The sequence below is a fragment of the Pelmatolapia mariae genome, linkage group LG6 (genome assembly GCF_036321145.2).
Source record: "Pelmatolapia mariae isolate MD_Pm_ZW linkage group LG6, Pm_UMD_F_2, whole genome shotgun sequence".
Taxonomy (NCBI): Eukaryota; Metazoa; Chordata; class Actinopteri; order Cichliformes; family Cichlidae; genus Pelmatolapia; species Pelmatolapia mariae.
The window spans coordinates 27,180,415-27,203,957 of NC_086232.1; the positions used below are offsets into that span (position 1 = coordinate 27,180,415).

At 40.7% G+C, this 23,543-nt stretch overlaps 2 protein-coding genes across 3 annotated transcripts; both read right to left on the reverse strand.

The window, feature by feature from the left end:
• Positions 1–763: 763 nt before the first annotated feature.
• On the reverse strand, positions 764–16,257 carry keap1b (kelch-like ECH-associated protein 1b). Of its 2 annotated transcripts, none has more exons than XM_063476448.1 (7): positions 16,159–16,257; positions 11,233–12,446; positions 9,931–10,176; positions 8,198–8,874; positions 6,853–7,058; positions 4,574–4,750; positions 764–3,597 (listed from the first exon to the last, which is right to left on the reverse strand). In XM_063476448.1, exons 2-7 carry the CDS (start codon positions 11,536–11,538, stop codon positions 3,356–3,358), a joined length of 1,854 nt encoding a protein of 617 aa, XP_063332518.1. In that variant the 5' UTR covers positions 11,539–12,446; positions 16,159–16,257; the 3' UTR covers positions 764–3,355. The 2 variants fall into 2 exon arrangements, with proteins under 2 accessions (XP_063332518.1, XP_063332517.1); XM_063476447.1 differs by lacking the exon at positions 16,159–16,257 and adding an exon at positions 15,827–16,081.
• A 2,680-nt stretch (positions 16,258–18,937) lies between these two features.
• Positions 18,938–23,146, reverse strand: s1pr5b (sphingosine-1-phosphate receptor 5b). Its single transcript, XM_063475333.1, has 2 exons — positions 23,058–23,146; positions 18,938–21,723 (listed from the first exon to the last, which is right to left on the reverse strand). Exon 2 carries the CDS (start codon positions 21,455–21,457, stop codon positions 20,246–20,248), a length of 1,212 nt encoding a protein of 403 aa, XP_063331403.1. The 5' UTR covers positions 21,458–21,723; positions 23,058–23,146; the 3' UTR covers positions 18,938–20,245.
• Between the last annotated feature and the right edge of the window lie 397 nt (positions 23,147–23,543).

Below are 23,543 nucleotides of genomic sequence, written 5' to 3' on the forward strand. Positions count from 1 at the left end.
CCTGAACATAAATAGAAAGCAGGATTTCTTGCTTACATGAGATTCTGTACCCACCACCCAAATTTTGCAGCAGAAATTAAGAATCATCAGAGAGAGAGAGAGGGGGAAATGATGTGGGCTTCTGCTCTTGTTGCCCATCTGCTTCAACATTTCGCCTCTACTAAAGATACTCTTCTGCATATCTTGGTTGTAATAAGTGCTAAATGAGTTACTGCATCAACAAGAGTTTTTTTTCCTGCTAATTTGATATTTCCTCTTTTTTGCTGTATTCTGTGTAAACGCTAAAGGTGGTTGTGTGTGGGGAAAATCCCAGCACATCTGCAGTTTCTAAAAAAACTCGCCTGGCCCCAACAACCACACCAGATTCAGAGTCACTTAGATTCATCTTCCTGACATTCACTTTGAACTTCAATAGGCCACGTAGACCATGTGTTCATGCCCGAATGTAGTGGGTCGCTGGCATGTGATTAGATAGTTGCATTAATGAGTAGTTAATCAGATGTACCTATCAAAGTGGCCAGGGAGCATCCATCTTTAGCAAAAAGCGTAAAGTGGTAACTTTATTTTAGGGTAAATGTAGAAATAAAATACAAGAAGATATGAAGGTGCTTTAGCTCCCTCTAGTGGCCACTACTGATTTGAAAACAGCACAAATGAACGTAACATCAAGAAGAAAAAACAAGAAAAAAAAACAAAAACAAAAAACACACACACACACACACCAGCAACTATCAGAACTAAAATTATTACATGACTACAGCAGTGCAATAAACATATTTTAATTAACAGTGCATTACTGTACAGGGTAGTTCTTGCTTGGGGGGAGAAATGTACAAAGCAGATGTTAAATATTTTCATCTGTAATCCAACCACTGGACAGGGGGGAAAAAAAGGTCCCTTTCAAGGTGAAGCGTCGGTTTCTCTTTTTTTTGTTTTATTTATTTTTTTTGTTTTTTTTAAACAAACATCCAAAATCTGCATTAACAGGCATTCCTAGTTTGTTACAATGCATGCTAGTTATTAAAACACTACACCAGAGTCCAATTTAATACAAAGCTGATGTCAGTTTAGAGGAAGAAGAAAAATCACAAAGGACCTGAACAAATAAATAAAAAAGTGAGCTCTGAATTCCTGTACAAGACTTTGTAGAATATCAATGTACAAAACATCACTTAAAAACATTTGTAGCTTAAACCGCTGTTACAAATACAATTTTTTAAGCAAGTTTTTTTTTTCTTTTTTAAATCATTAGTATACAATATTTGAACACTAATGCACAAACATGGTCATTTCTGTATCTGAGGTCTCAAGGATGTGAAAACCCAAAAAATTGTTTACTGCGGGTGGGAGGGTCTCATTTCTGCCTGTAAATAGTGGTTTTTTTTAATATTTAAATAAAAAAACAAAAAAAACAAACCACATTCAGTGAGATGTTTGAATTCAGGCCGTTAAATGCTACAGTATTGATTCCTCTAAACACAGCCTAAACTAATTTCTTCATTCTGTTGGCGCTTTGCACACCGATCCCACTGGACGACAATCGTGGAGCCCGAGAAGAAGCATCGCTCAGTATTTTACTAAAGTTTCACATTTTATGCAATCAGTTAAAGAACACATTTGTTACTATGCAGACTCTTGTATCAACACTTGAATTTGTGACAGTGGGCCTCATGCAAGAACCACTTGCTTAAAGCAGATCTTTTCTACCATAATCTGAGATGACAATTTATACAATTTGGCAGGTGCATGCACATTTTCCCCCACACCCATACAGCTGCATAATGACTGCAGTTGAAGGAACAGAAACTCAGCTGCCAGTTTATGATTATACACACTTAACTAGATCTAATGCTCTATAATATGACATCCTGCAATAAATCCTACCTTCATGAAGGTTGTAATTTCTGATTAAGTGGTTCCATAAAAAGGTGGTGATTCTGTGGAAGTGTTATGCACCAAAGTGACAGGCGTTTATTATTTTGCCCCAGTAAGATCACTAAAAGGCGACAAAACAGTGGAAACCCACTGTGAAAGCTGGATTTACTGCAGGACTGCTAGTTTTAGCCGTGCCTACCAAAATAAACCTGCAACCGAGCATCAGGTAGTCATGTAAGAAGGGCCAAAGTATTTCTTCTTGGAATCTAACAGCACACGTCATGGGTGGTGTTGCAGTCAAGGGATCACACCAACACCAAATGCCTCGCACAGGCCGTTTGTTCTTGGATTTAAAACTGGAACCACCTTGCCAGCTTGCTTGAAAACCCTCTTTTATAACACAGGTATATTCTTGTGTGTGATCCAGTAATCCAAAATGTTCTTGAAAATATTTAAGGTGGGATAAGAGCTCTGGAGCTGCAGAATCTGTCTTCAGTTTAGATCAACAACAACCGATTTAAATATCTTCCGCGTGCCTTCACAGGCGTCATACAGGATGTCCACTTTAAATAAAAATAGATTAGAACTCATTTTTTATGCAAAAAAACAGAGGTTGAGTTTAAACATGTGCATTACTACTAAAAATAACAGCAAATAACTGTCTACATATACAATAAACAGGAGGGAAATAATGGTTTCTGTGCTATATCAAAAACCTCCTGTTACTACAGTTTTTTGGACTGCTAGTACTGGATATATCCAACATCAGGAGCTTAAATTCTTCTTCTTCTTTATTTATTTATGTTTTTTTTTTAATGTGCAGATTGTGATTTTGTAAAGAACTATTGGACTGAATTAAGATGGCCTGTATAAGCACGTCAAACAAGCTCTTGCATGAGGCCCACCGTATGATCTTCATCTTGCGGCTCTCTGGGTTAACACTAATTTCCACACAGTGACTCAGCCTGTGCCTTCCCACACAAGCACCTCAGGAGAATATACTGACATAGTGATAATGCCCACAGGCATTGTAATGGCACTTTGATTGCTGCCCACACACACACACACACACACACACACACACACACACACACACACACACACACACACACACACACACACACACACACACACACACACACACACACACACACACACACACACACACACACACACACACACACACACACAAATGCTACGTTTTGTTTACATAATCTGATCGCTTGAAGTATTTCCTTCACCTATCAGATTTAGTTTGCTCTTTAAATGCAATAAAGAGCCCCTGATGACTCATCGGGCCAGTAAAGTGACCTTTTTACTATGGAGCCCTTTTCTTGAACTTTACAAATGATGATCTAGCTGAGGGCTTTAAATGCCGCGTTGGAGCACAAAGCTGGACTGTCTGGATCTTATAACGATACTCAATTTTAAGGACCAGTTTTCACAGGTCAGTTTTGAGATGCTTGTCTGTGCATGCGTGTCAGTGTGTGGATCGGGTCCTGCTCAGATCTTCGCGTGCATTTGCCGAAGGGTCCGCCTTGCCACTGGTTCTTCCACCGTCACACGCCTGACACTGCGATAAATCCTTTTGGCAGGGCTCCATGGTGACGGCCACTCCCACGCCGCTGCGCCCTGAAGTCATGTGGGTCACCTCTGACCAAGTGTCCTGCTCTGGGTCGTAACACTCCACACTGTCGAGGAAAGTGCTGCCATCGTAACCTCCTGTAAGCACAGCACAGATCTGAGCTATGGATAACAAACACTAAGTGGAGTGAGTAAATAGGAGTTAGTTATTGCTACTGTCACTCATAAAAACTTAAATATTTACATTTTATAGTCACAAAAACTGAACAAGTTACCCAAGGTTAATCATGCCTTGCAAAATGCATCTAAACACTTAAAAGTTACACTACAAAAAGTTTTAATACGCAGCCACATGAAAAAGAAAGCACACCCTGTTTCTAATTTTTACTTCCTAGGTAAACAACATCACATGACATATTACACACTGTGTCATTATTTATTTAACACAAACTGAAATGCAGAGGCAGTGTGTGAAAACCAAAGTACACCTTCCCTGCTTGCATAAGAAATAAAAGTGTCGGTAGCAGCTAAGTACTGATAATTAATTGCACTTGATTAACTGATCATCAGCAAGTGTGAGGACTTCTATAAAAGCAGATGTTTTGGCATTTTGCAGATCAAAAAAACAAAATAAAAACAAACAAACAAACCCCACAAACCTGCAAAGACGCAATTGAACAAACCACAAGACAACCGTCCATGGTGGTGAAGGGGTGATGATATGGGCATGTTTTACAGCCACAAGACCAAAGTACTGTTTACCAAAGTATTCTGGAGTCAAGTGTGAGGCCATCTGCCCGACAGCTGAAGTTTGGCCAAAACTAGGTCATGCAACAGGCCAATGATCGCAAGAACAGTAGCAAAGCTACAAAAGAATGGCTGAAAAAGTAAAGAATGAAGGTGTTGCAATATCCCAAAGTCCAAACCTCAACCTGAATGAAATGCTGTGGTGTGGTGCTTGTGACCTAAATGAGTACTGGCTCATACCCAATGACTGTAAATGTGGGAGGGGAACAAAATAATTGCATTGATATCGGTACAATAATTAAAACATATTTTGCAAATCAAATCGTTGCTTTTCTCTCAGCGGGCTTCTACAAGCTACATTACTCACCCAACACATAGATGCGTCCATGCAGCGCAGTGACTCCCAGAGCACTGCGTCTGTGCCTCATGGAGGCAGCAAAGCTCCACGTATCGGTTTCTACATCATAGCGCTCCACCGTGTTCAGCTGGTTGGTGCCGTCGTATCCGCCCATCACAAAGATCTGATTGCCAAGTGCACACACACCTAAAAGAAAAGGTCAACTGTTTCATTTATTCAAACTAAATGTGGGCAGACACATGTAAGCACACGCCAGAACCGGCAAATCTCCCAACATGATACTCTTACTGAATAAAAGAGTAACGTCTACGCTACGGTCACAGGTAGCTTTGTTTTAACTACCATCATAAAAAAAAGAAAGAAAATAATACAATTAAAACTCCAGGCCAAACATGTATTTAAGGACACACAAAGAAAGACATACACACTCCCCACATAAGTGTTTTGGTTTTTTTAAATGCGTTTCTCGATTAAGAAAAATCATTACCTCTGCCAAGGAGGTTGTGTTTATTATAACACTTGTGTGAGGGTTGTAGAATGTTACCAATCCATTCAAATTTGGCTTACATCCACCTTATAATCATATAAGGTATGATCAATGGAGATTTTAAAGATAAAATTTTCTTTGGACTTCTGACCTCTTCTTCGGAGTCAAATAAGGTGAAACTTAAATAAAAATGTATATTTTTATTCTGTGGTTAGTATTGCTCCCTATGTTTTTATTGTCAACATTTAATTTCTACTGCACTACAAACTTTATTTTTTAAGCAAATTAAAAACTAATGAAATCCAGAAAACAAAATGAATGTATACAAAACACAATACTAATCCCTTAAAAAGTAAATAGTGCCCAAAAGGTGAGGTGCTTGGGTGGGGGTTTGCGCTCTGAGTGCTTCTTGTTTATCGACTCTGTGCAGAGACTGACAACATAGCAGATTGTGCCCACTGTAGCAAAGCCAAAATATCTCATGGACACCTTTATCCTATCACACACAGTTTAGAAGATGGATGCTGCCAGAGCAATGACACTCATTGGTTTGGGAAGTCCAGTTATGAAACCTCAACCTGAGCATTTTCACCATCTCCATCGGTATGTTTTGAAACCAGAAGTGAGGAGTGATCTGTGGATCTGTGTATGTTTGACTTAGTCTGAGCTGAAACGAGCGACTGAGCCCTAATAAGTCATGAGGAAAGTTCACTGAGATCACAGAGAAAGGTCGCTTAGGGCCATTTTCACTTAGATTTCTATTCAAATGGAAGTCTTTTTACAAACAGATACATGATTTACATGATACATTTACATGATAAGTTTGACTGACCCACACAATCACTGAATTTTACACAGGTTTCAAGTAACAGCATTTGATTGTTAAAATTTGAGACTGGTGTATATCAAAGTACTGATAAGCACCTTGACAAATGGCACTGCTATTGGTACTCTGCAAAGTTAAAGTTTACACATTTTTAACCTCCCCATCATGAGGAAGCTGCTGCTGAAGCGATAACCTTTAACATTGCTGTTTGTTTGAATCCAGTGTTTTTTGGTCACGGTTGACAGGACAGACTGTTCAAAACTGTGGACAGAGCGATAGCCAGTGTTGACGTGGTCAAACCTGTTATCAGTCGTTAACCCCAGATGCACGTTACAAAACACACCTTCTTGCTTTCATAACTTATCGCAGAAGTTAAAAAAGCATCACAAAACTAAGCTCACCAATTTGACAAAAGGGGCCATAGTCACGCTTCTGTTTATTTTACACCAAAATATGGAAAGTAGTATCAATAAGAGTACTAATAAACATCCATACATAAAGACTTCCTGCCAAAGTCTTGGGTTTTTTCTCTAGATATGTAATAACTGCTGAGGTAACTAGTTTCTTCCCAGAGTCCGGTTGGATTTCACATCTCAAAGCTTGCCAAAAGATAGCAATAAAATGCCTAGATATTTTGGCTTCACTTTTTCCATATACACTCTGTGATCTGTACTGCAAGATCATTATAGGTTTTTCTGTCTAATTTCGCAATTTTTTTTCATTTTTTTGAGAAATGTTGCTTTTTACCTGAAATCTTTGTTTATTTGCTTTGCCTCACTATTAAGCTGCCCTTGCTGTCTGGTTTAAGTACTGCTTGGATCTACCTAGCAAAAACAGGAAGGTCTGCAGGGGCAGGAAGTCTTGCATATATCTTTACAAATCACAGGTGGAAAACTGCACGGGCAGTTGTGTAAATTGATTGTTTTTCAGAAACGTTTTTAATCATTAGGAGGCAGCTTTACAATTCCTTCTTACCAGCTCCGGAGCGGACCGTGTTCATCGGAGCCATGGTCTTCCACTCATCCTTCTCAGGGTTGTAGCACTCACAGGAGCTGAGCCGGTTGGCCCCGTCGAACCCCCCCACAGCGTAGAGCAGCCGGTTGATGACCGCCACACCCACACCGATACGTCGTGTTAACATCGGGGCTACCAGCTGCCACTGATCCTGTTCTGGATCATACCTGTGGAAAACCAACACAAACTGAGAAGGCTACATAGTTTGAAAAGAAAGTAATTATCGCTTTATTTCTGAGCTTTATCTCCCCGTTTTCTTTTTGCCAACTAGTAACATTAGTCAGTTTACTTATCGGGTTTCTAAATCGCAAATGTAACCAACTCTTGTAACTAATCATCCCAATGAATGAACCACTGCCAGGAGTGTGCACCACAGATTCATTAGTTTCATTCCTCAGTATCTGTGGTTAGCCATTGTGCTACAGTGCGTCATATGTGCTTTCGGATGTTACATGATTGTTCAGACCGGCTGGACATGTTCCTCTTTCACCGAGACTGCGGGCTACCTGTGTAAGATCTTCCATTTTAGGAACAAAGCCAACTTTTGGGTAAAGTTTTTGCCTTGAATTAAAATTTAAGTAATTCCCGTTTTAAATGGCTAGCAGTGAAAAATCTGGGGCAGGTTTATGTCGAGGTTAGTCAGAGCAAGGCCAATACGGCACCTCGGATATTTCTCATGGGACTTGTTGATGGGCTCTCCGCTTCCCTTTTTTTTTTTATTTATTAAAATGTATGTTGTTCAGTCACTGTTCATACCCAACACCAGAAAGCACCTAAACAAAGCTGCCGTTTCACAGGTGTGGATTAAAAGCCGCATCCGGCAGGATTATCTCAAGATGTTAAGCAATCTGAGAAAGAATGAGCATTAGTTCTTCTTGATCTGGTCATATAACAATGTTAGCGCAAGCATTTTGTGTCAAGCTTAGATTAAGAGAGAAAACAAAAGGTGTCTTGTTTCTCTTTTCAATTGTCACTAAGTTTAATATTACAAAAATATTTCCCTATAGACTCAAACACCCTCACAGCAGCTTTGTGTGATCTAAAAATAAATTGCAGGAAGTAAAATGTTTCCAGGAAGTTACCCGATTACTTCTCTTGACAGACACAACCATAAGCCTTTCATTAAAATGACCTGTGCTGACCACATACTGTAATTGTTACTTAACTGTTCAACCAGTAAAAGACTGCTGGTTTTCTTTCTACATTCAAACACACATAATTGATAAAAGAATAAATTCAGAATAGGCAGAATTGGTCTGTGTGATAAAAGAAATACCATCTTCCATTATTAGCCAACTTCACTTACCTTTCCACACTATTATGATGAATGCACCCATGTGATCCACCAACTGCATATACCATGCCATCGATGACTCCGACTCCGATTCGGTTCCTGGGCACGCTCATGGGTGCACACGGCAGCCAGCAGTTGTTCATAGGATTGTAACAGTCTAAAGCGTTTGAGTCCATGTTACCATCAGGCGCGTTGTTTCTTCCACCAACTGCATAGAAAAGCCCACTGATCACACAGGCGGCCAGGCCACTTCGGGGTACCTGCAGGTCGGCAAGCCTCAGCCAGGTTCCCGTGCAAGGGTTGTAAGCCTCCAGGTAGCTGAGCGACTGACGGAAATAACCCCCTGCTGTGTAGATGAGCTGCGGCACCTTGGGAGTTCTGCAAGAAATCACTTTGGTGGGTTTGTGGAGGGTGAGGTCCTGGAAGATCTGAGCCAGGTAGTCTTTACACTGTGGGTCCCAGTCCAGAGACTGAAGCTGGGTCTGCAGGAAGTTGGGGGTGAGGGAATGGCAGCGGACAGCCTGGAGTAAGGCTTGGACGTACGGTCGCCTGTTCTCCCGGTCATATCGCACCCAGGCCACGCATGCCTGGAAGACTTCGGACTCACAGCGCACGTTGAGCTCGTCGCGGCTGATCAGGTTGACCAGCTGGCAGTGGGACAAGTTGAAGAATTCCTCTTGGGTTGCTACCTGGAAAGCAGGAGTACAGATTTAAAGTAACTTTTTATGATACAAGTGGTGTTAAAGAATAAAGTATCTGGTGTGAGTAATTACAACAACTGGAAAGATTTTCCAGACAACTGATTAATATTTCTGAGCTAAAAGTTTCCAGACAGCTAATGATAGCTGCCAAAGTCCAAAATCCAGACATATATGACTGAATGGAATCTAGACCAGCAGCAAATTCTCATCTAATTTTCTTACCTAAAGTAACTGCTGGATCAATTAAACTGTGCACAGTCTCTGTTCCAAATACAAACAGATTTATTTTAAATTACGGATCAATCATGTAATCTGTATCAGTTTGTTTGTTTTTGCTTATTTTGATCAATTATAACATAACAGTGAGGACAAAACCAACTCTTGCAACAAATAATCTCTTTCTAACAAAGGAAAACTGATTTCCTGCCTGACAGCCACAATATATTTAAGAAGTCAAATCTCTGGTGAGCAGGCATGTATTGAATATTACACCATTTATAGGTTTAACCTCACAGACAGACATGTGACACGTCTTTGTCATACGCTGGGCCTGCCCTTGATCTTATCTCCTTATGAGGGAGAAATATTAACTGTCCTTTCATTTCTTGTACTGCATTGTACCATCATCTTTTGCAGTCAGGTATGCTTCAGCGGCAAGTAAACCCACATAGATACTCGCAAGTCATCGTGACTCATAGCTTGAATTCTCTTGGCCTTCTTGTGAAGAGAATGCATGCTATGAGTCTGCCAGTGGACTCATAGCTTGAAGTCACCAGAAGAAACCACAATGCAGCAAGTGAAACATTGTTTACTCAGACCTCAAAACACTTTACACACAGATTTCCTGCCCCAAAAACCTTGAACAGATTTGTAGAATATCCCATGTTTAATTCTTGATTTCTAAGTTACAAAATCATTACTTAAGCTCCACAAATTAGGTAAAACCAATTACAAGGAGTGGCTCCAACTTCATGTGCAGCCCAACAATGCAGTTCAGTGATTCTGACGAAAATGCTTTCAATCGAGATGCTATTTAAGCCATACCTGGCTGAAGTTCATGTAGATGTATTCTCTGGCCTTCTGGTGGAGCTCTGTGCAACCGATCTGCTCTGCAAAGCTGGCAATGCCAATAGCGTTGCTGGGGTCAAGCTGCTGGACGAGGAAATCACAGCAGGCCTTGACCACGCTGTCTATCTGGTACATGACAGCACCATTCATCACATGGATGACACACTTCTCACCCACAGAGATGCTGGCTGTGTAGGCAAACTCTATCAGTCTGTCCATAACCTGAAATGGTGAAAAGACACAACGTAAGGGGTTGGACTGTGGGAGGTCAGTGCACAGATGAGAAAATTAGAGCAAGAGAAGCTGGAGAGAAAAATTATTTAATGCTATGCTAACTTCTGGAAGGAAGGAACCCAGATTAGCATCTCACAAGCTATCACGTCATAAATATTGTGTCGATCACACTCTATGTGAGCTCAGTAAACATCCAACGCAAGTAAAGGAAGTCAAGATAAAACTGTTCAGCCACTGTGCATACCTGTTTTACAGAGAGAGAGCTTACTTTTTAAAAAGGTGGAACTTCAGTCCCGAGTACCATAGAAAAATATTTATGCACTTTTACATATGACTCATAATTACTTTGAACATATTATTTGCTCATGGGAAAAAAAAGATAAAAAAAGAGAAATGCACTCAATCCATTACACAGATTTTCCAAATATAAATTAAATGTATTGTAAAAATGTTTTAGGCACTTCAGATAAAGAGATTAACAATCATAAAGTGTGATGTAGAAAATGTAGAATCCAAATATGCAGTCATATAGCAACAAGGAGGAGTCCTACAGAGCAACTAAAAAGGGCAGCCATTGTAGCAAACCCTCCAAGATGCTTGGAATAACCCATTTGGTTAATAATCAGTGTGATGTAAGGCTTATATTCATTTAGTTTTGAATTTTAATTGTACTTGTACAAAGATAAATGATAAACAAAAACAGTGGATGGTATTATCTATAAAGGTATGATCATCTGAGTATGGTTTTAAAGCAATTCTGACTTTCTGTTTCACTTTAAAGCAGTGCAGAATTTTTACTGCCTCAAAGTGGGAGTGGAGCCATTTATTTTTCTAACAATGCTGGAAAAGCCCATTGTGGTATACAGCTTGGTTTTAAAGTTACAGTTCCCATACATACTGGGTTTTCCTTGTAATAATGACAAGAGGAGTAACTCGATTCCCATTTAGTTATTCTGAAGTCAACAAATAAACACAATACTACAGCCTACATTTAAATGAGTACAAATCAAACAAAACATTCAGGCAAGGATAAAACAGACTAACCTTGGGGTGAATTCCTTCGATGGGCACCAACTCCATACCGCACTCCTTCAGGCCGTTGGTGAACATGGCCCTGAAGACCGGGGACGAGGAGGCCAACACCACCTTGTGAGCCACAAAGTCCACCGCCTCCAGGTCCTTGTAGCGCACACGCAGCGTGACGTCGCACAGCTGCCGCTCCAGCCGCAGCTCGTTCATGATGGCGAAGGCGGCCGACGTGTGGCTCTCGAGCGTGTAGCTGAAGACGCGGTGACCATTGCGCGTGGACGGAGTCACCAGCGCTTTGTATTCTGTCAAACACTCCGTCATTTCCTACCCTTTCTCCTCCTCTTTGGTCGCTTTCTCAAGAACAGTGGACAGCGTTATGGGGCATCCTTGCACCACATGGAGGCATGGGTCGAAATAAAAGAAGAATTTAATTTGAGGAATTTGGTAGACAGCCACACAGAAGGCTCCAGGCTCTCCTGACTTTTCTATGAGTAAAAGAGTTATGTCTGGTTTATAAAAACATGGGGATTTCCTTGCTATGTTCAGTACTTCAGTCCAGCCATTCGGCCCGTTATGGCATTACTAGAGCGTTGAATGCGAGCTGCCACTCATGGCTGCATGAACTAATATATGCTGCAGTTCCAACATAATTAAAATGCTTTGAATTAAGGGTCCCTCTGGTTTTGTTTGAAGGTTAACTTTTCAGAGAAAGAGTTAGAGAATAGCAGGCAAAGTAAGAACTGCTCCAGACTCGGATCAGTTGTTTGTGTTGGCAACACGGTTGCTTTCCTTTCCACTTCTCTATTATTTCAGCAGAAACGTATTAATCATACCCGGCAATATAAACAGTCAATTTGCAGTACGTCTCTGTTATCTTGTCTTCTTCTGAGTCTTCTAATCAAATATATTTTGACTGCTCAAAAAGTCTTCAATCAAACAACTCAAGAGCTGTGCCAGATTCACAAACTGCGCAGATCAATCTTGCACAGTGATAAAAAAAAATTAAAAAAAGAAAGTCAAATCTATCGCTTTGTTACAAAAAGTAATAATCAAAGCTGTCTTCAAAAGAGCTATTCAGAGTCCGAGACTCTAGGTGAGGCAGTTGAGCCTTTAGGAATGAAGTGGTAGCGGTGTTTCGTTGTTTTCTCTTGAGAAGCCTTCCTTGAGGATGCCCACCTATTTGTTTGTTGTTTGTTTATTTACTAAGAAGCAGTTGGTTCAGCTGACAGCTGGGGAGAGAAAGAGAGAGAGAGCATGTGTTTGTTTCATACTGATAAACTCTGCCTTTCCGCTCGGTCTACATATGTACATCAGTGCTGAAAATGCACTGCCTTGCATAGCGAGTGATTCAGCACTATTCTTTATCTATGAACTCATACAACAAAACTTTATCAATGCAGTGACACATGATTCTCTGTCATTCTTCCTCATGCACTCCACTTACAGTCAAGGCTTTGTCTTTGTAACGATGACTATGCAGCTCATTAAAAACAAATACCATCTTCTGCTTTTGTGAGTCTCAAACTCTAGTTCTCTCTATCAGTCGCTACTACTGATGCACGGATCCAGTTTTGTTTTGTTTTTTACCCCAGTTCTGATACGACACAATAACCTCAACTCAACATACAATAAGGTATGTGTTGGTACTGGGTACCAATCCAGAAACAGTGTTTATTTAATATGCTGTATTTGAGCAACGAGAAATAGCCTGGAAATCATTCATTTATCAGGCTTGACTTAAACATTGCACACAGAATTAGTAAAGCAATCCAAGACAATTTAAAAAACAAGGAAGTACTACATGGCTGTAAGGGCTTATCTAACAGGTGCTCTTCAGTAGGGCAGATGCAAAGTCAGGCTACGTCCACACTAATGCATCGTTTTTTCTCCGCTTTGGCCTCCCGTCCACACTGAGACGGCGTTTTCCTCAAGGAAAAATGCAGCGTTTTGAAAATGGTCTCGAAAACGCATACATTTCAAAACCGAGCTGTCCCGTCGCAGTGTGGACACTCGAAAACGCAGACTTTCTAAAACGATGACGCATTTTAGTCATGTGATGCAGTCCTGTGACCAATTAAACAAAGATAGCGGAGTGCATTATACAGCAGTTGTTTTGATTGCTCTCAATTTTGACAGCCCTAAAAAAGATTAAAATCAGTTTGTACATGCTCCAGATAGCTTTTCTTCAAATTCTTTAGTTCTCACTCACTTTTGCGTGAAAACGACTGAAAACGCTAGTGTGGACGCAGAGCGTTTTCAGACGAAAACGCAGTTTTCAGACGAAAACGCCGTTTTCAAATCTATCCGGGTTAGTGTGGACGTAGCCTAATGTGTGTTCGTTTGTCGTGATAGTCATGATGGTTTCTCCTTATCTGGCATCTCTTCACACACAGGTAGTGTGCCCAGCTGATAAAAGACAGGGTGAAGTGAATATTGATCGAGTTAGCGTTAAAACTCCAAACACGCAAAAGAAAAACTGTTGATGAGGAACTCAAGTGCCTGGAATCCTACCTATTACTTTCACTACTTTTAAAAGTAAAAAATGTCCACCTAGAGAGCCTAACAATATAACCAAAACAGCAAGTAAGTAAGTGAGTGTGTAAGCAGCAGCTAGGGAGTGCTGCTCATTTTGAAGGACAACGCTGTGACTTAAATTAGGCTTTAATTTAACAGGCCAGCATGAGTAAGTGTGCTCTTGCTCTGCCCTGTTGCCAATCCACTGGGAGTTTGAACAGAGGGAACAGTTTGTTCAACCAACAGCAGAATCCAAGTACATCCATTGCAGCATCTTCCAGACATGTTTAAACCAAATTAGGCTAAGAAAACAAAACAATCTTTTAATCAGAGTCAAGAGGTACTTTTATCGGAGTAGTCCAGGAGGAGGAGGAGAGGGCTCTGGCTCTGCTGGCTGGCTTACAAACAAATACTTCTACAGGGAATATGTGAGATCAGATCCACTACATTGAACCCATTAAGTTGAAAATTTAATGCCTTCCTTTTTATTCCAATCCCACTTCTTCTTTTCAGAATATGAACTGCCTGCAACATTGACGTACAATACAAGAAACATGTGGTTAATGTCCGTTTGGAGCGCTCTGATCAGGAAGAGTCTGAATTACTCAGCAACAATGCTGCTGTGAGGGTTCAGTTATATAACAAAGCACCCGTAAGTTGTGTATACACACCAACACAAACACACACGCACACTGATCGTTACGTGAAGCATTGATAAAAGGACGCAAAACAAAAGGCCAGGTTATATGACCTTGTAGCTTTCCAATCTGCAAATAGGTTACCGTGTTCTTTGCAATCATTAAAGATTAAGGGGGGAAACCAAACTAAGTTGGAGAGTTATTCATTTTACAAACAAATGGGGACACGTCAGTGACCATGATGGAACTCGTCATGAGGAAGTCAGCCAGTTAAGCTCGCTGTAATATGAAACACACTGCGATTCACATTTACTGCTGTGCCACCCCCCTTCCAGGATTCTGGGTGAAATAGTTTCACAGGAGAACATATTGCTCAACTCGCCCACTTTCCACAGCAGACAGAAACGACTCACTGACAAACAAGCTCTCCAAGACCCACGCTATACCTGCTGCATTTCTCTGACATTTCACCAATAATAAAAACACGTTTTGGGGTATGATGAATGCGACAGGTATAACTGGGTCCAAGCCACTCTAAAGATAGTATCTGTTGTTGAATCAATCAATTGATGAATCAGCTGACAAACACTGCATGTATTATGATAACATTTATTATTAAGACATTTTATAACCTACGCATGTGGGAGATCCTGAAATTTCACATGCCATAAGTCAAATGACTCCTAGCAAACATCTGGAGGGTTTTCCTCCCCTAGCATGAGAAAACTTGTTCATTACAGGTTCTAGAAGTGCAATTAAACTGTCACTCGACGGTGACACTAAACAAGGAAGTTTCAAGGAGTTGGCAGCAGCAAATCCTTAAAAAAGGACGAACTCAAACAGAAACTGAAAATATCCAGTATGCATCTTTAAAAGATGAACGTGAACGACAAACCAGCGATTTATGCTGATGCTGCTAAAAATCTTCCACTGCAACCCTAATCTTGACAAGAAAGTTGGCTCATCAATAGCACAGTAATAAAGATGCACACTCACCCCTGACAGAGACCCTGCACGTCGGTTTGCGTGCCACCCTTCAGGCCTACAGGTCTTGGGTGTCTTACAACAACTGGAGGGACTCTACAAGTTTAACAGTTTCATCTGAGCTACACCTACAGCTGTGTCAGCGATTTTTATTTTGTTTTGTGTTACAAAGCCAGCAAACGCAATCGAGCCAGAAGTGAAACAAACACAAGTACAGAGTCCAGCGAGTTTCTCGGGCATTTTGGCAACCAGCTCTCCTCGGTGACTCATCGTGAACTCTTCACCGAGCAAACAGTGGAACTGGATGTACCAAAACATGACCCAGAAGTGAAGCCAGTCCCTTACATAAACCCTGATGGACTTGGATTTCCGCGCCATTTACCTGACATGAAGAGCACACAAAAAGCCATCGCGTGTCCTCTACGAGGATCATTTCTGAGCTTGCGTTTGTAAAACAAAAATAATCCACAGACCTGGCATGCAAAGGTAGAGCAGAGCAAGCAAAATCGGCTGAAGGTTTCTGGTGGGTTTGCAACGACGGTGAACTCAGAAGGTCTCACGATGAAAGAGCCGTAATCCCCCTCAAAACAACAAGTCAAACGTTTCGGAAACAGAGCTGACAGCAAAATAGGCTCCTAATAATAGACAGTAGAGTAACGGCTGTGAGCCGAGCTCGCAACAAACGTGCTAACAAAGCGGTATCAAAATATATTCTTGCTAACACGCCCGCACAAAATCCAGATATGCCCAAACAACTGACATTAATCACTAATGGCTCCTTAAATTTGGAATAACAGAGAATTACCGTAGTCTAGAACAATTCCTCCATCGCGGTCTGCCGAGCTGCGAACCACACAGAAAGGAGGGGAAAGCTGTAACTCAGCGTGACTAAGCATTGTACCGGCCTCATCTCGCCTTCACAATAAGAGCTCGCCACCAAAGCCTTGGCCCGCCTCTGTTTATTACTAATGGCAGACAAACGCGCCCCGTGGGAGGGGGCTTTTATTGAGAAGGAATTCTTAAAACGAAGGAAAAGCTGGGCCAATTTTTGGCAGGGAGCCAAAAACTGCAGCTTTAACGTCAATCAAAATCTGACACAAATACCATATAAAGGATAAAACTGCAAAACAGGTACTTCTTTTAGCAACTTAAAAGGGATCTCATTATGAGAAAATAACTAGAATAATGCAGTAACACTGCTATAAAACTGTATGAGTAATTGTTGAAACCCCAGCAGGAAATTACTAAACTGGCATTGTTTAACGATCACTATGTTGCTCAGACATAATGGTGTGTGCTCTAGAGACATGGTTATAATGTTCCTGCAGTTCTGCTTTAAAACATGAATGACTCCTACATAGCACAGGAGCTTGGGAGGAATCTGTTTGCAGTGCTGACACACCACTAAGATTTTTTCCCCTCCTTCTTCCAAAACACGTAATTCAGGTCACAGAATTTGATGTTCTGCTTAAAAGCCAAAAGGTGGCACCAAAAGCTAACTGTGAGACTGCAAGCGTAAACACTCACTTTTGAGTTTAATCCCGTGGAATGAGCTGCCATAATATAACCGAGACATTTAAGCCCTGTTGCTCTGCAACCACAGTTCACCGCTCATTACATCAAGCAGTCCATGATAACATTTCATCTATACACCTTAAGGTTGAAAGGACTGGCAAATCCTAGATATGAAATGACAAGTCATGATTCATAACCACTTAGAGTTCCCCCAAGACTCTGCTGTGTGTCTGCGTAAAGATCCAATCAGAGGAAAAAGCTGAAGTAAGCCTTGAGGCACCAAACTGCTCTTCTAGATGGATGCTTTCTATACACTGATAGTACAAGTGTAGGTTAAGACTGCACCCACACTTGGACTATCAGTTCCCCAGCTCTGTAATTTCCCAAATTCCACTAGAGCAAGGGAAAGTACAGGTTTTTCATTTGTGCCTGTGGCATCAAGGGATGTTACGACCCGGCTCAAAGGCCGCAACATAAAAAAAAGGAGATGAATACCAGAGTGTAGGTGAGAGGAGGTTTTTTCTTAAAATGGAATACATAACAAGGGACTATCAAGGGTCATAACTTATAACAGTTGAGTTCGTTGTAGCAGAACGGAAGCCAGAGTACAGGAAAGATTCTCTGACTTGTTGACCTCTGCCAGGAGGCACAGTTCTCATGGATAGAGCAAACATCTGGAGGAACACCTGCACTGTACAAATCATATCAGAGTTATTCTAGCACCATGAGGCAGGGCTTATGTCTATAGGCCACAGAAAGTAAAAATCACAAGAAAATATCTGCTATCTATTACACTAGGCATGCTTTGCATTGTTGACATTTTTTAACAGTGGCCTGACAAAAAAAACAACAACTGAAAAACAAGTGAAGAACTTAACAGCTTCTTTTAGCTTCATGCAAATCAACCAACAGTCTTTACCAGATTTGCATGTTAGCATTAAAAATCATGTCTTCATAACTGTAACTTTGGCAGTATTATAAGACAAACGTAGACATAAATGCAGGCACTAAACACAGTTTTCTTGCTATAGGAGCTAAATTAGCTGGATACATAACAGCTGTGTAATTTTTCTTTATTTTAACTATGGTCGATGTGGAGGGCCAGTGAGAGTGAGGCTATAGTCATTCTTAATCACTGGTTGACAGGAAAAAACAAACAAACAAAACAAAACCTTAGTGTTCAGTGTTTATTAAAAGTTACATTGGGTACACTATTACACTTGGTGTGCTGGGCATTATTTACAGCTTATTTCTAACAGTGGTGTGACATTAAAAAAAAAACCCTGAAAAACCGCATACCAACTTCTTTTATTTATAAGTCTCTGGTGGTCATGACTTCTAACAGTTGAGTCTGCTGCAGCAAAAGCAAGCTGGAAGACAGGAAAGATTCCCTGACTTGATGACCTCCGCCAGCAGGCACAGTGCTCATGGATACAGTAAACGCCTGGAAGAAGGGTTTACGGTTGACTGCAGAATGCCTTTAGGGCAAAGACAGTTAAAATCACACGAAAAAAATCTGCTGTCTGTCACACTAGACGTGCTTTGCATTATTGACATTTTTTTTAACAGTGGCCTGACAAAAACAACAACAACAACAACAACAAAAACAACAACTGAAAAACCATTTAGCAGCTTCTTTTAGTTTTCTGCAAATCAACCAATATTTTTCCATTGTAGCTTAACTGGATACATAACAGCCGTGTAATCTCTCTACATTTTTAACTATGACTGGCAGTGTGGAGGCCAGATCAGTGTGAGGTGATAGTAACTCTTAACCACTGGTTAAGAAGTATTTACTAAAAGAGGCATTGTGTGGAGATTAAGCCATTCTGAGACAGGCAAAAGTTGAAGTATATAGGTCAATGCCATTACCAGATGTGAAATGAGGGAGGCTGACTTCCTGTGATACTTCTTCGCTTAACCACAGCTACACTAACACAGTAATACACACTGATGCACTTAAGAATGCTGCAGGGCACTAACAGTGAAAATAAATTGAAAACCCACTGGAATGTTTTAGAGAAACACTTTATTTCTTTTATGAAAAGAAACACAAATTTTGCTAACGTTTTCTTGTTACAAAATATATATAATTTACAACAGAGATATATAAAAATATGCTCACAAATACATCAAGTTCACTACATACATTTTAGTACAAAAACCCCCACAACGTCATTTAATCAATTAAAGTCCTGAATGACGTAAGAAAAAAAAAATCATTCAGTACCTTTAACTGAAATGTTCTGTTAACTTGATGAACAATGAAAGGAAGCACTGAAACAATTGCTCAGTAAATTTATACCAGTTCAGCATGATCTGTAACTTACAAAGGCAGAAATATTTTTATCCATAAAACTTGTGATGCAGCTGAATGAACATCTTCCTAAGGTTGTCTTCTTCACAAGCTGGAATGTAAAGCCTTGACATGATGCAACTGCAGCTGATTTGGTTTCAGTTGGAGTTAAGCTGTCAGCCAGTGGAAAGTAAACATTACTTGTAACGTTATCTTTCAGTTAATCCCATGCTAAGTATGCTGACATTTTGTAAACGCAGCAGTTTTTACTGCAGATGTCAGGCTGACATTTCAAAAAAACTGGACACGACCCCAACAACTTTCCACGTCTACCGCAGATAGGTTAACCATCTGTCATTTCAAAACTGTCAGGGGGTTTTAATTCTGCACCTCCTCTCCCACATAGTTTATTTGCATTCAGCATTCAGTAATTTCAAGAAGGGTGCCACCTCTTTCCTGTCAACTTAATTCCTTTGCATCATGTACACAGATATGTGTAACCAAACATCTACGTGTGCAAATCTAGCACACAATCAGTCTTCGAACCAGCGAAATCCAGGTGTCTGCAGATTACACACTGCTGTTAGGAGTTTTTATTCTGACTTTAAGGCACTTAAGAAACTGCAAGATGAGAAATGTTAGCCTCCATATTATTCCAGCAAGTACATAGTTTTCAGTCTTTCACTCTTTGAGTTTACAGAAGCATCCTTCTAAGCTTCACACAAAATACAGAAGCCCAGGAAAAAAGTGAGTCCAAGGTTGCATATGTCAGTGCAAATTAATAAAGGAGACATATTGCTAGCATCATATACATAAAAACCATTGCTTGTTCACATTTGAATTGCATCCTTTGCTCTCTGGTTTGGTATGCTTCATCAAAATGAAATTTGGTGATTCAGTTATATTGCCATAACTGCGCCACACTGTCAAAGGTGAGTCATCGTCTTTCATACGCCCCCCTTTCTTTGGCTCTTTGAAAAAAAACAAAACACAGAACTGTCTCTCAATAGTGGATGTGCTACATATCCTCTATTCAGCGGGAAACCAATTTACACATTTTGGACACAGTCAGTCAAAGTCTTTATGACTTGAAAAGTTTGGGGTATAGGGCTTTAATTGGAGATGGAGTGGTGATGACATTTCCAGACGAAATGGTGGTCTCCAGACCCGGTTCTAACTTCTGGGAGGGCACCTCAGTTTTACTGAAACTGCACTCCAGGAACGGCATCCCAATCTTCTTCACCTGCCCATCCGAGGTCATTAGACACGGCCGACAGAGGAGCCTCAGAATGGCCCTCCTCATGTCCTTACTGGTCAGTGTGTAGATGATGGGGTTGAGGAGCGAGTTGATAATGGCTACTCCCAGGAAGTACTCAGCCTTGTAGAGCACGGAGCATCCACGGGTGGGGCAGGAAAAATCTATCAGGAGGAGAACGAAAAGGGGCAGCCAACAGGCGATGAAGACTCCCAATACAATGGTGACTGTCTTGAGGAGAGCAATGTACTTCTCTGACTTCCTGGCTAAGCCCTTCCTTATGCTGCCTGACAAGCCGAGCCGCTGGCGCTGTGTGTTGGTGCGGACGATGCGGAAAACACGCACATAAAGCACCACGATGGCCAAGAGAACAGCACTGAACACAGACACACAGCACAGAATGTAGCTTTTAGCATAAAGCGGGAGCACAGTTGAACACTGGTCCAGTCTGTGGATGCAGTTCCATCCCAATATTGGGAGGATTCCCAAAAACCCTGCCACAGCCCAGCTCACACCAATTAGTGCCAACATGCGTCCCCGCTTTGCCCCATGATACGGCCTCATAGTCACCATAGTGACATGGCGTTCAATCGCAATGGCTAGTAGACTAATTATAGAGGCAGCCAGAGTGATAAAGACCCCTCCCTCCCGGAGGAACCACATCAATGGTGTCAGTTTTAAAGTATTTTTTCCCGATAGGAGGATATTGACCATGTAGGCAATACCAGCCAGCAAGTCTGACAGAGTCAGGTTTCCCAGCAGGTAATACATGGGCAGGTGGAACTTTTTATTCCTCCAAATGGCAAGCAGAACCACAGTGTTCTCCAGGATGATGAGGACACACACCGCCAGTAAGGCAATGCTTTCAGGTTTGAGCCTATCACGGTTGCTCAGCTTCTCAGTGTAGTTGTAATGCTTTTCAATGACAGATTTGTCCTGGTATTCACAGAAGAACTGCAGGTAGCATGAACATGAGGGAGTAGTGGAGGTGGGGGGTGAAGCTGAAGTCACTCTACTGGAAGAATTTAAAGCCTCCATGCCTGATGTTGCTTTTCTTCTATTCTGTGTGCACTCAGTAGCTACAAAGTCATCTTTGATGATGTGCTTTCAGCAGTAGGAGCGGTGAAGAATTTACCAAATGGATACCCACTCACACAAAAAATGCCAGAGCCCCTTCAATACATAGAGGGATTACATGCAGCATATACAGTGTAATCCTCCAGGATCCTCAGATGTTTCTTTCCCTCTTTTTGCCAGCAGAGGGTGGTTTTGAGCTCTGCCTGGTTAAAGAGCTTAGACATGCACTGCAAAAAGACATGAGAATAGAGCATAAAAATGATGGCAAGATGAAATGCAGAATCAGTGAAATTGAAAATAACTGCTTAAAATTGTCACCGTTTTAAATATACATATTAAAGTGGATATTTACTGGTCCCATAATCTGACATTTAGCCCAAAAAGATTGAACGTGTCAAATCTGATGAATCCAAAGAAACCAAAGTGTAGGCTGAATATATGAAATCTATTGCTGCATCGTCTGACAGATACATGTACAGGCAAGTATGAATGCATATTCATTTTCATTTAACTAAGGCCTGACCTCTTGTTATTCACTAAAACAGATGAGAGAAAGTAACTATTGCTATTTGTGTGTGCTGGGCTGAATAAGATGCAGAGAGCAGAGGGGTAAATTTAATGTCAGATGGACATTTAGGTTTTGCAGCTGTGTATAAACTAAATGCCAGTTACTCTAAGGTTGTTAGACAAGAACCATCACACTGTGTGCGTTTGATTTGACACACATGCAGCTCATTTTCATTGTGTACATGACGTGTGTTTGAAGCCAACTTCACATATCCAAATCTACTTTAAACCCTCAAAGTTTAATACAGAAACAGCACGTCTGAAGTTTACGCCATTGGTCAATTCCAATATAAATACACTGATGGATTTAGCTGTTAGGCTGTATACAGTCAGGGGTGATTAAGTTTACATTCCTTTCAGTCTCTTTTTGTGTGAAGGATTTTTTCCCCCCTTTTTCTTGAGTCATGTGTTAACATTTAACAAATGTTCTGGAGGCTTGAACTCATTTAGCTCATTGGCAACAATTTGGGAAATGAATGCAACATGAGCATAGTGTCTGTGTTTCGGCTCTCTCCATTGTACAGTCATGATTTACATCATGTAGAAAAGTATGAATGAAGATTATAAAAGCTTACCAGGATTTCTGTGTCAAATGATGTCACTATGAGCATTTGTATGCAATAACTAAAGCACTTTTTTCTTTCAAAGATTTCAAATTTCCTGGAAAAATGTTTTTGTTTTTTTTCCCTGTATATCACTTAGAGAGAAATATCTATAAATGTTAGTTAAGATATTTCGGCATCCTTACTTATCCCTGGTATGACAGTGATAAAAAAAATACAAAATAAAAATAAAAAAGCAACAGGTCTGTTAAGATGTTACAAATACATTTTTACGCAAATCAGGAAAAATATAAAACCTGTGTTCTAAACTGTATAAACAAGCCTTAACTTCAACTTCAACTAAAACAAAGTGTCTAAAGAAAAAATGGTAACAATATTGTCAAATTTTGAATCAGACATGGGAAACACAAAGAAAGAACGAAAGAAATTACCTGGGAAATGTTGTAGTATTACTTTTATCCTGCACTTCATTTGCTGTTCAGTCATCAGAATCCAGACAAGCACACCAAGTAAGTCACAGTCAAACTGACGAGGCAGAGGGAGTGAAGTGCGACCTTAGCTGAAACATGCATCAGCTTTGGGGGTTGGTCTTAGCCTGAACTGTCTCTCCCCCTTACATTCCCTCTCTCTTCCTCTCTCTTGCTCACTCTTGCACATTTGCACAGATAGTGTGTGCGCGTGAACACATACAGAATACATACAGATGTATGCCGCTTCAGATGAGCTGATGCAGAGATCTTTATCACATTTCATTGTATTCTGTGGATCTCAATATACGACATCGGTAGTCGTGATTATAGTTCAAGGTTCATGTTGTGTTAGTGATGAACCAACAAATATAAATGGGTGATATCAACTGAATTTTTCTTATTTCATCACAAAGCCTTGCCCTCTCATTAAATATAGAAAACATAATG

What these genes read in the sequence shown, in the direction of transcription:
- keap1b (XM_063476448.1), bottom strand. Translation starts at nt 11,538, where the DNA reads ATGACGGAGTGTTTGACAGAATACAAAGCGCTGGTGACTCCGTCCACG. An exon ending in TCGAAGGAATTCACCCCAAG is followed by an intron (nt 10,177 to 11,232) that starts GTTAGTCTGTTT and finishes TCACCATTTCAG; the next exon opens with GTTATGGACAGACTGATAGA. An exon ending in CACGGTCCGCTCCGGAGCTG is followed by an intron (nt 4,751 to 6,852) that starts GTAAGAAGGAAT and finishes CTTTTCTTTTAG; the next exon opens with GTGTGTGTGCACTTGGCAAT.
- s1pr5b (XM_063475333.1), bottom strand. Translation starts at nt 21,457, where the DNA reads ATGGAGGCTTTAAATTCTTCCAGTAGAGTGACTTCAGCTTCACCCCCC.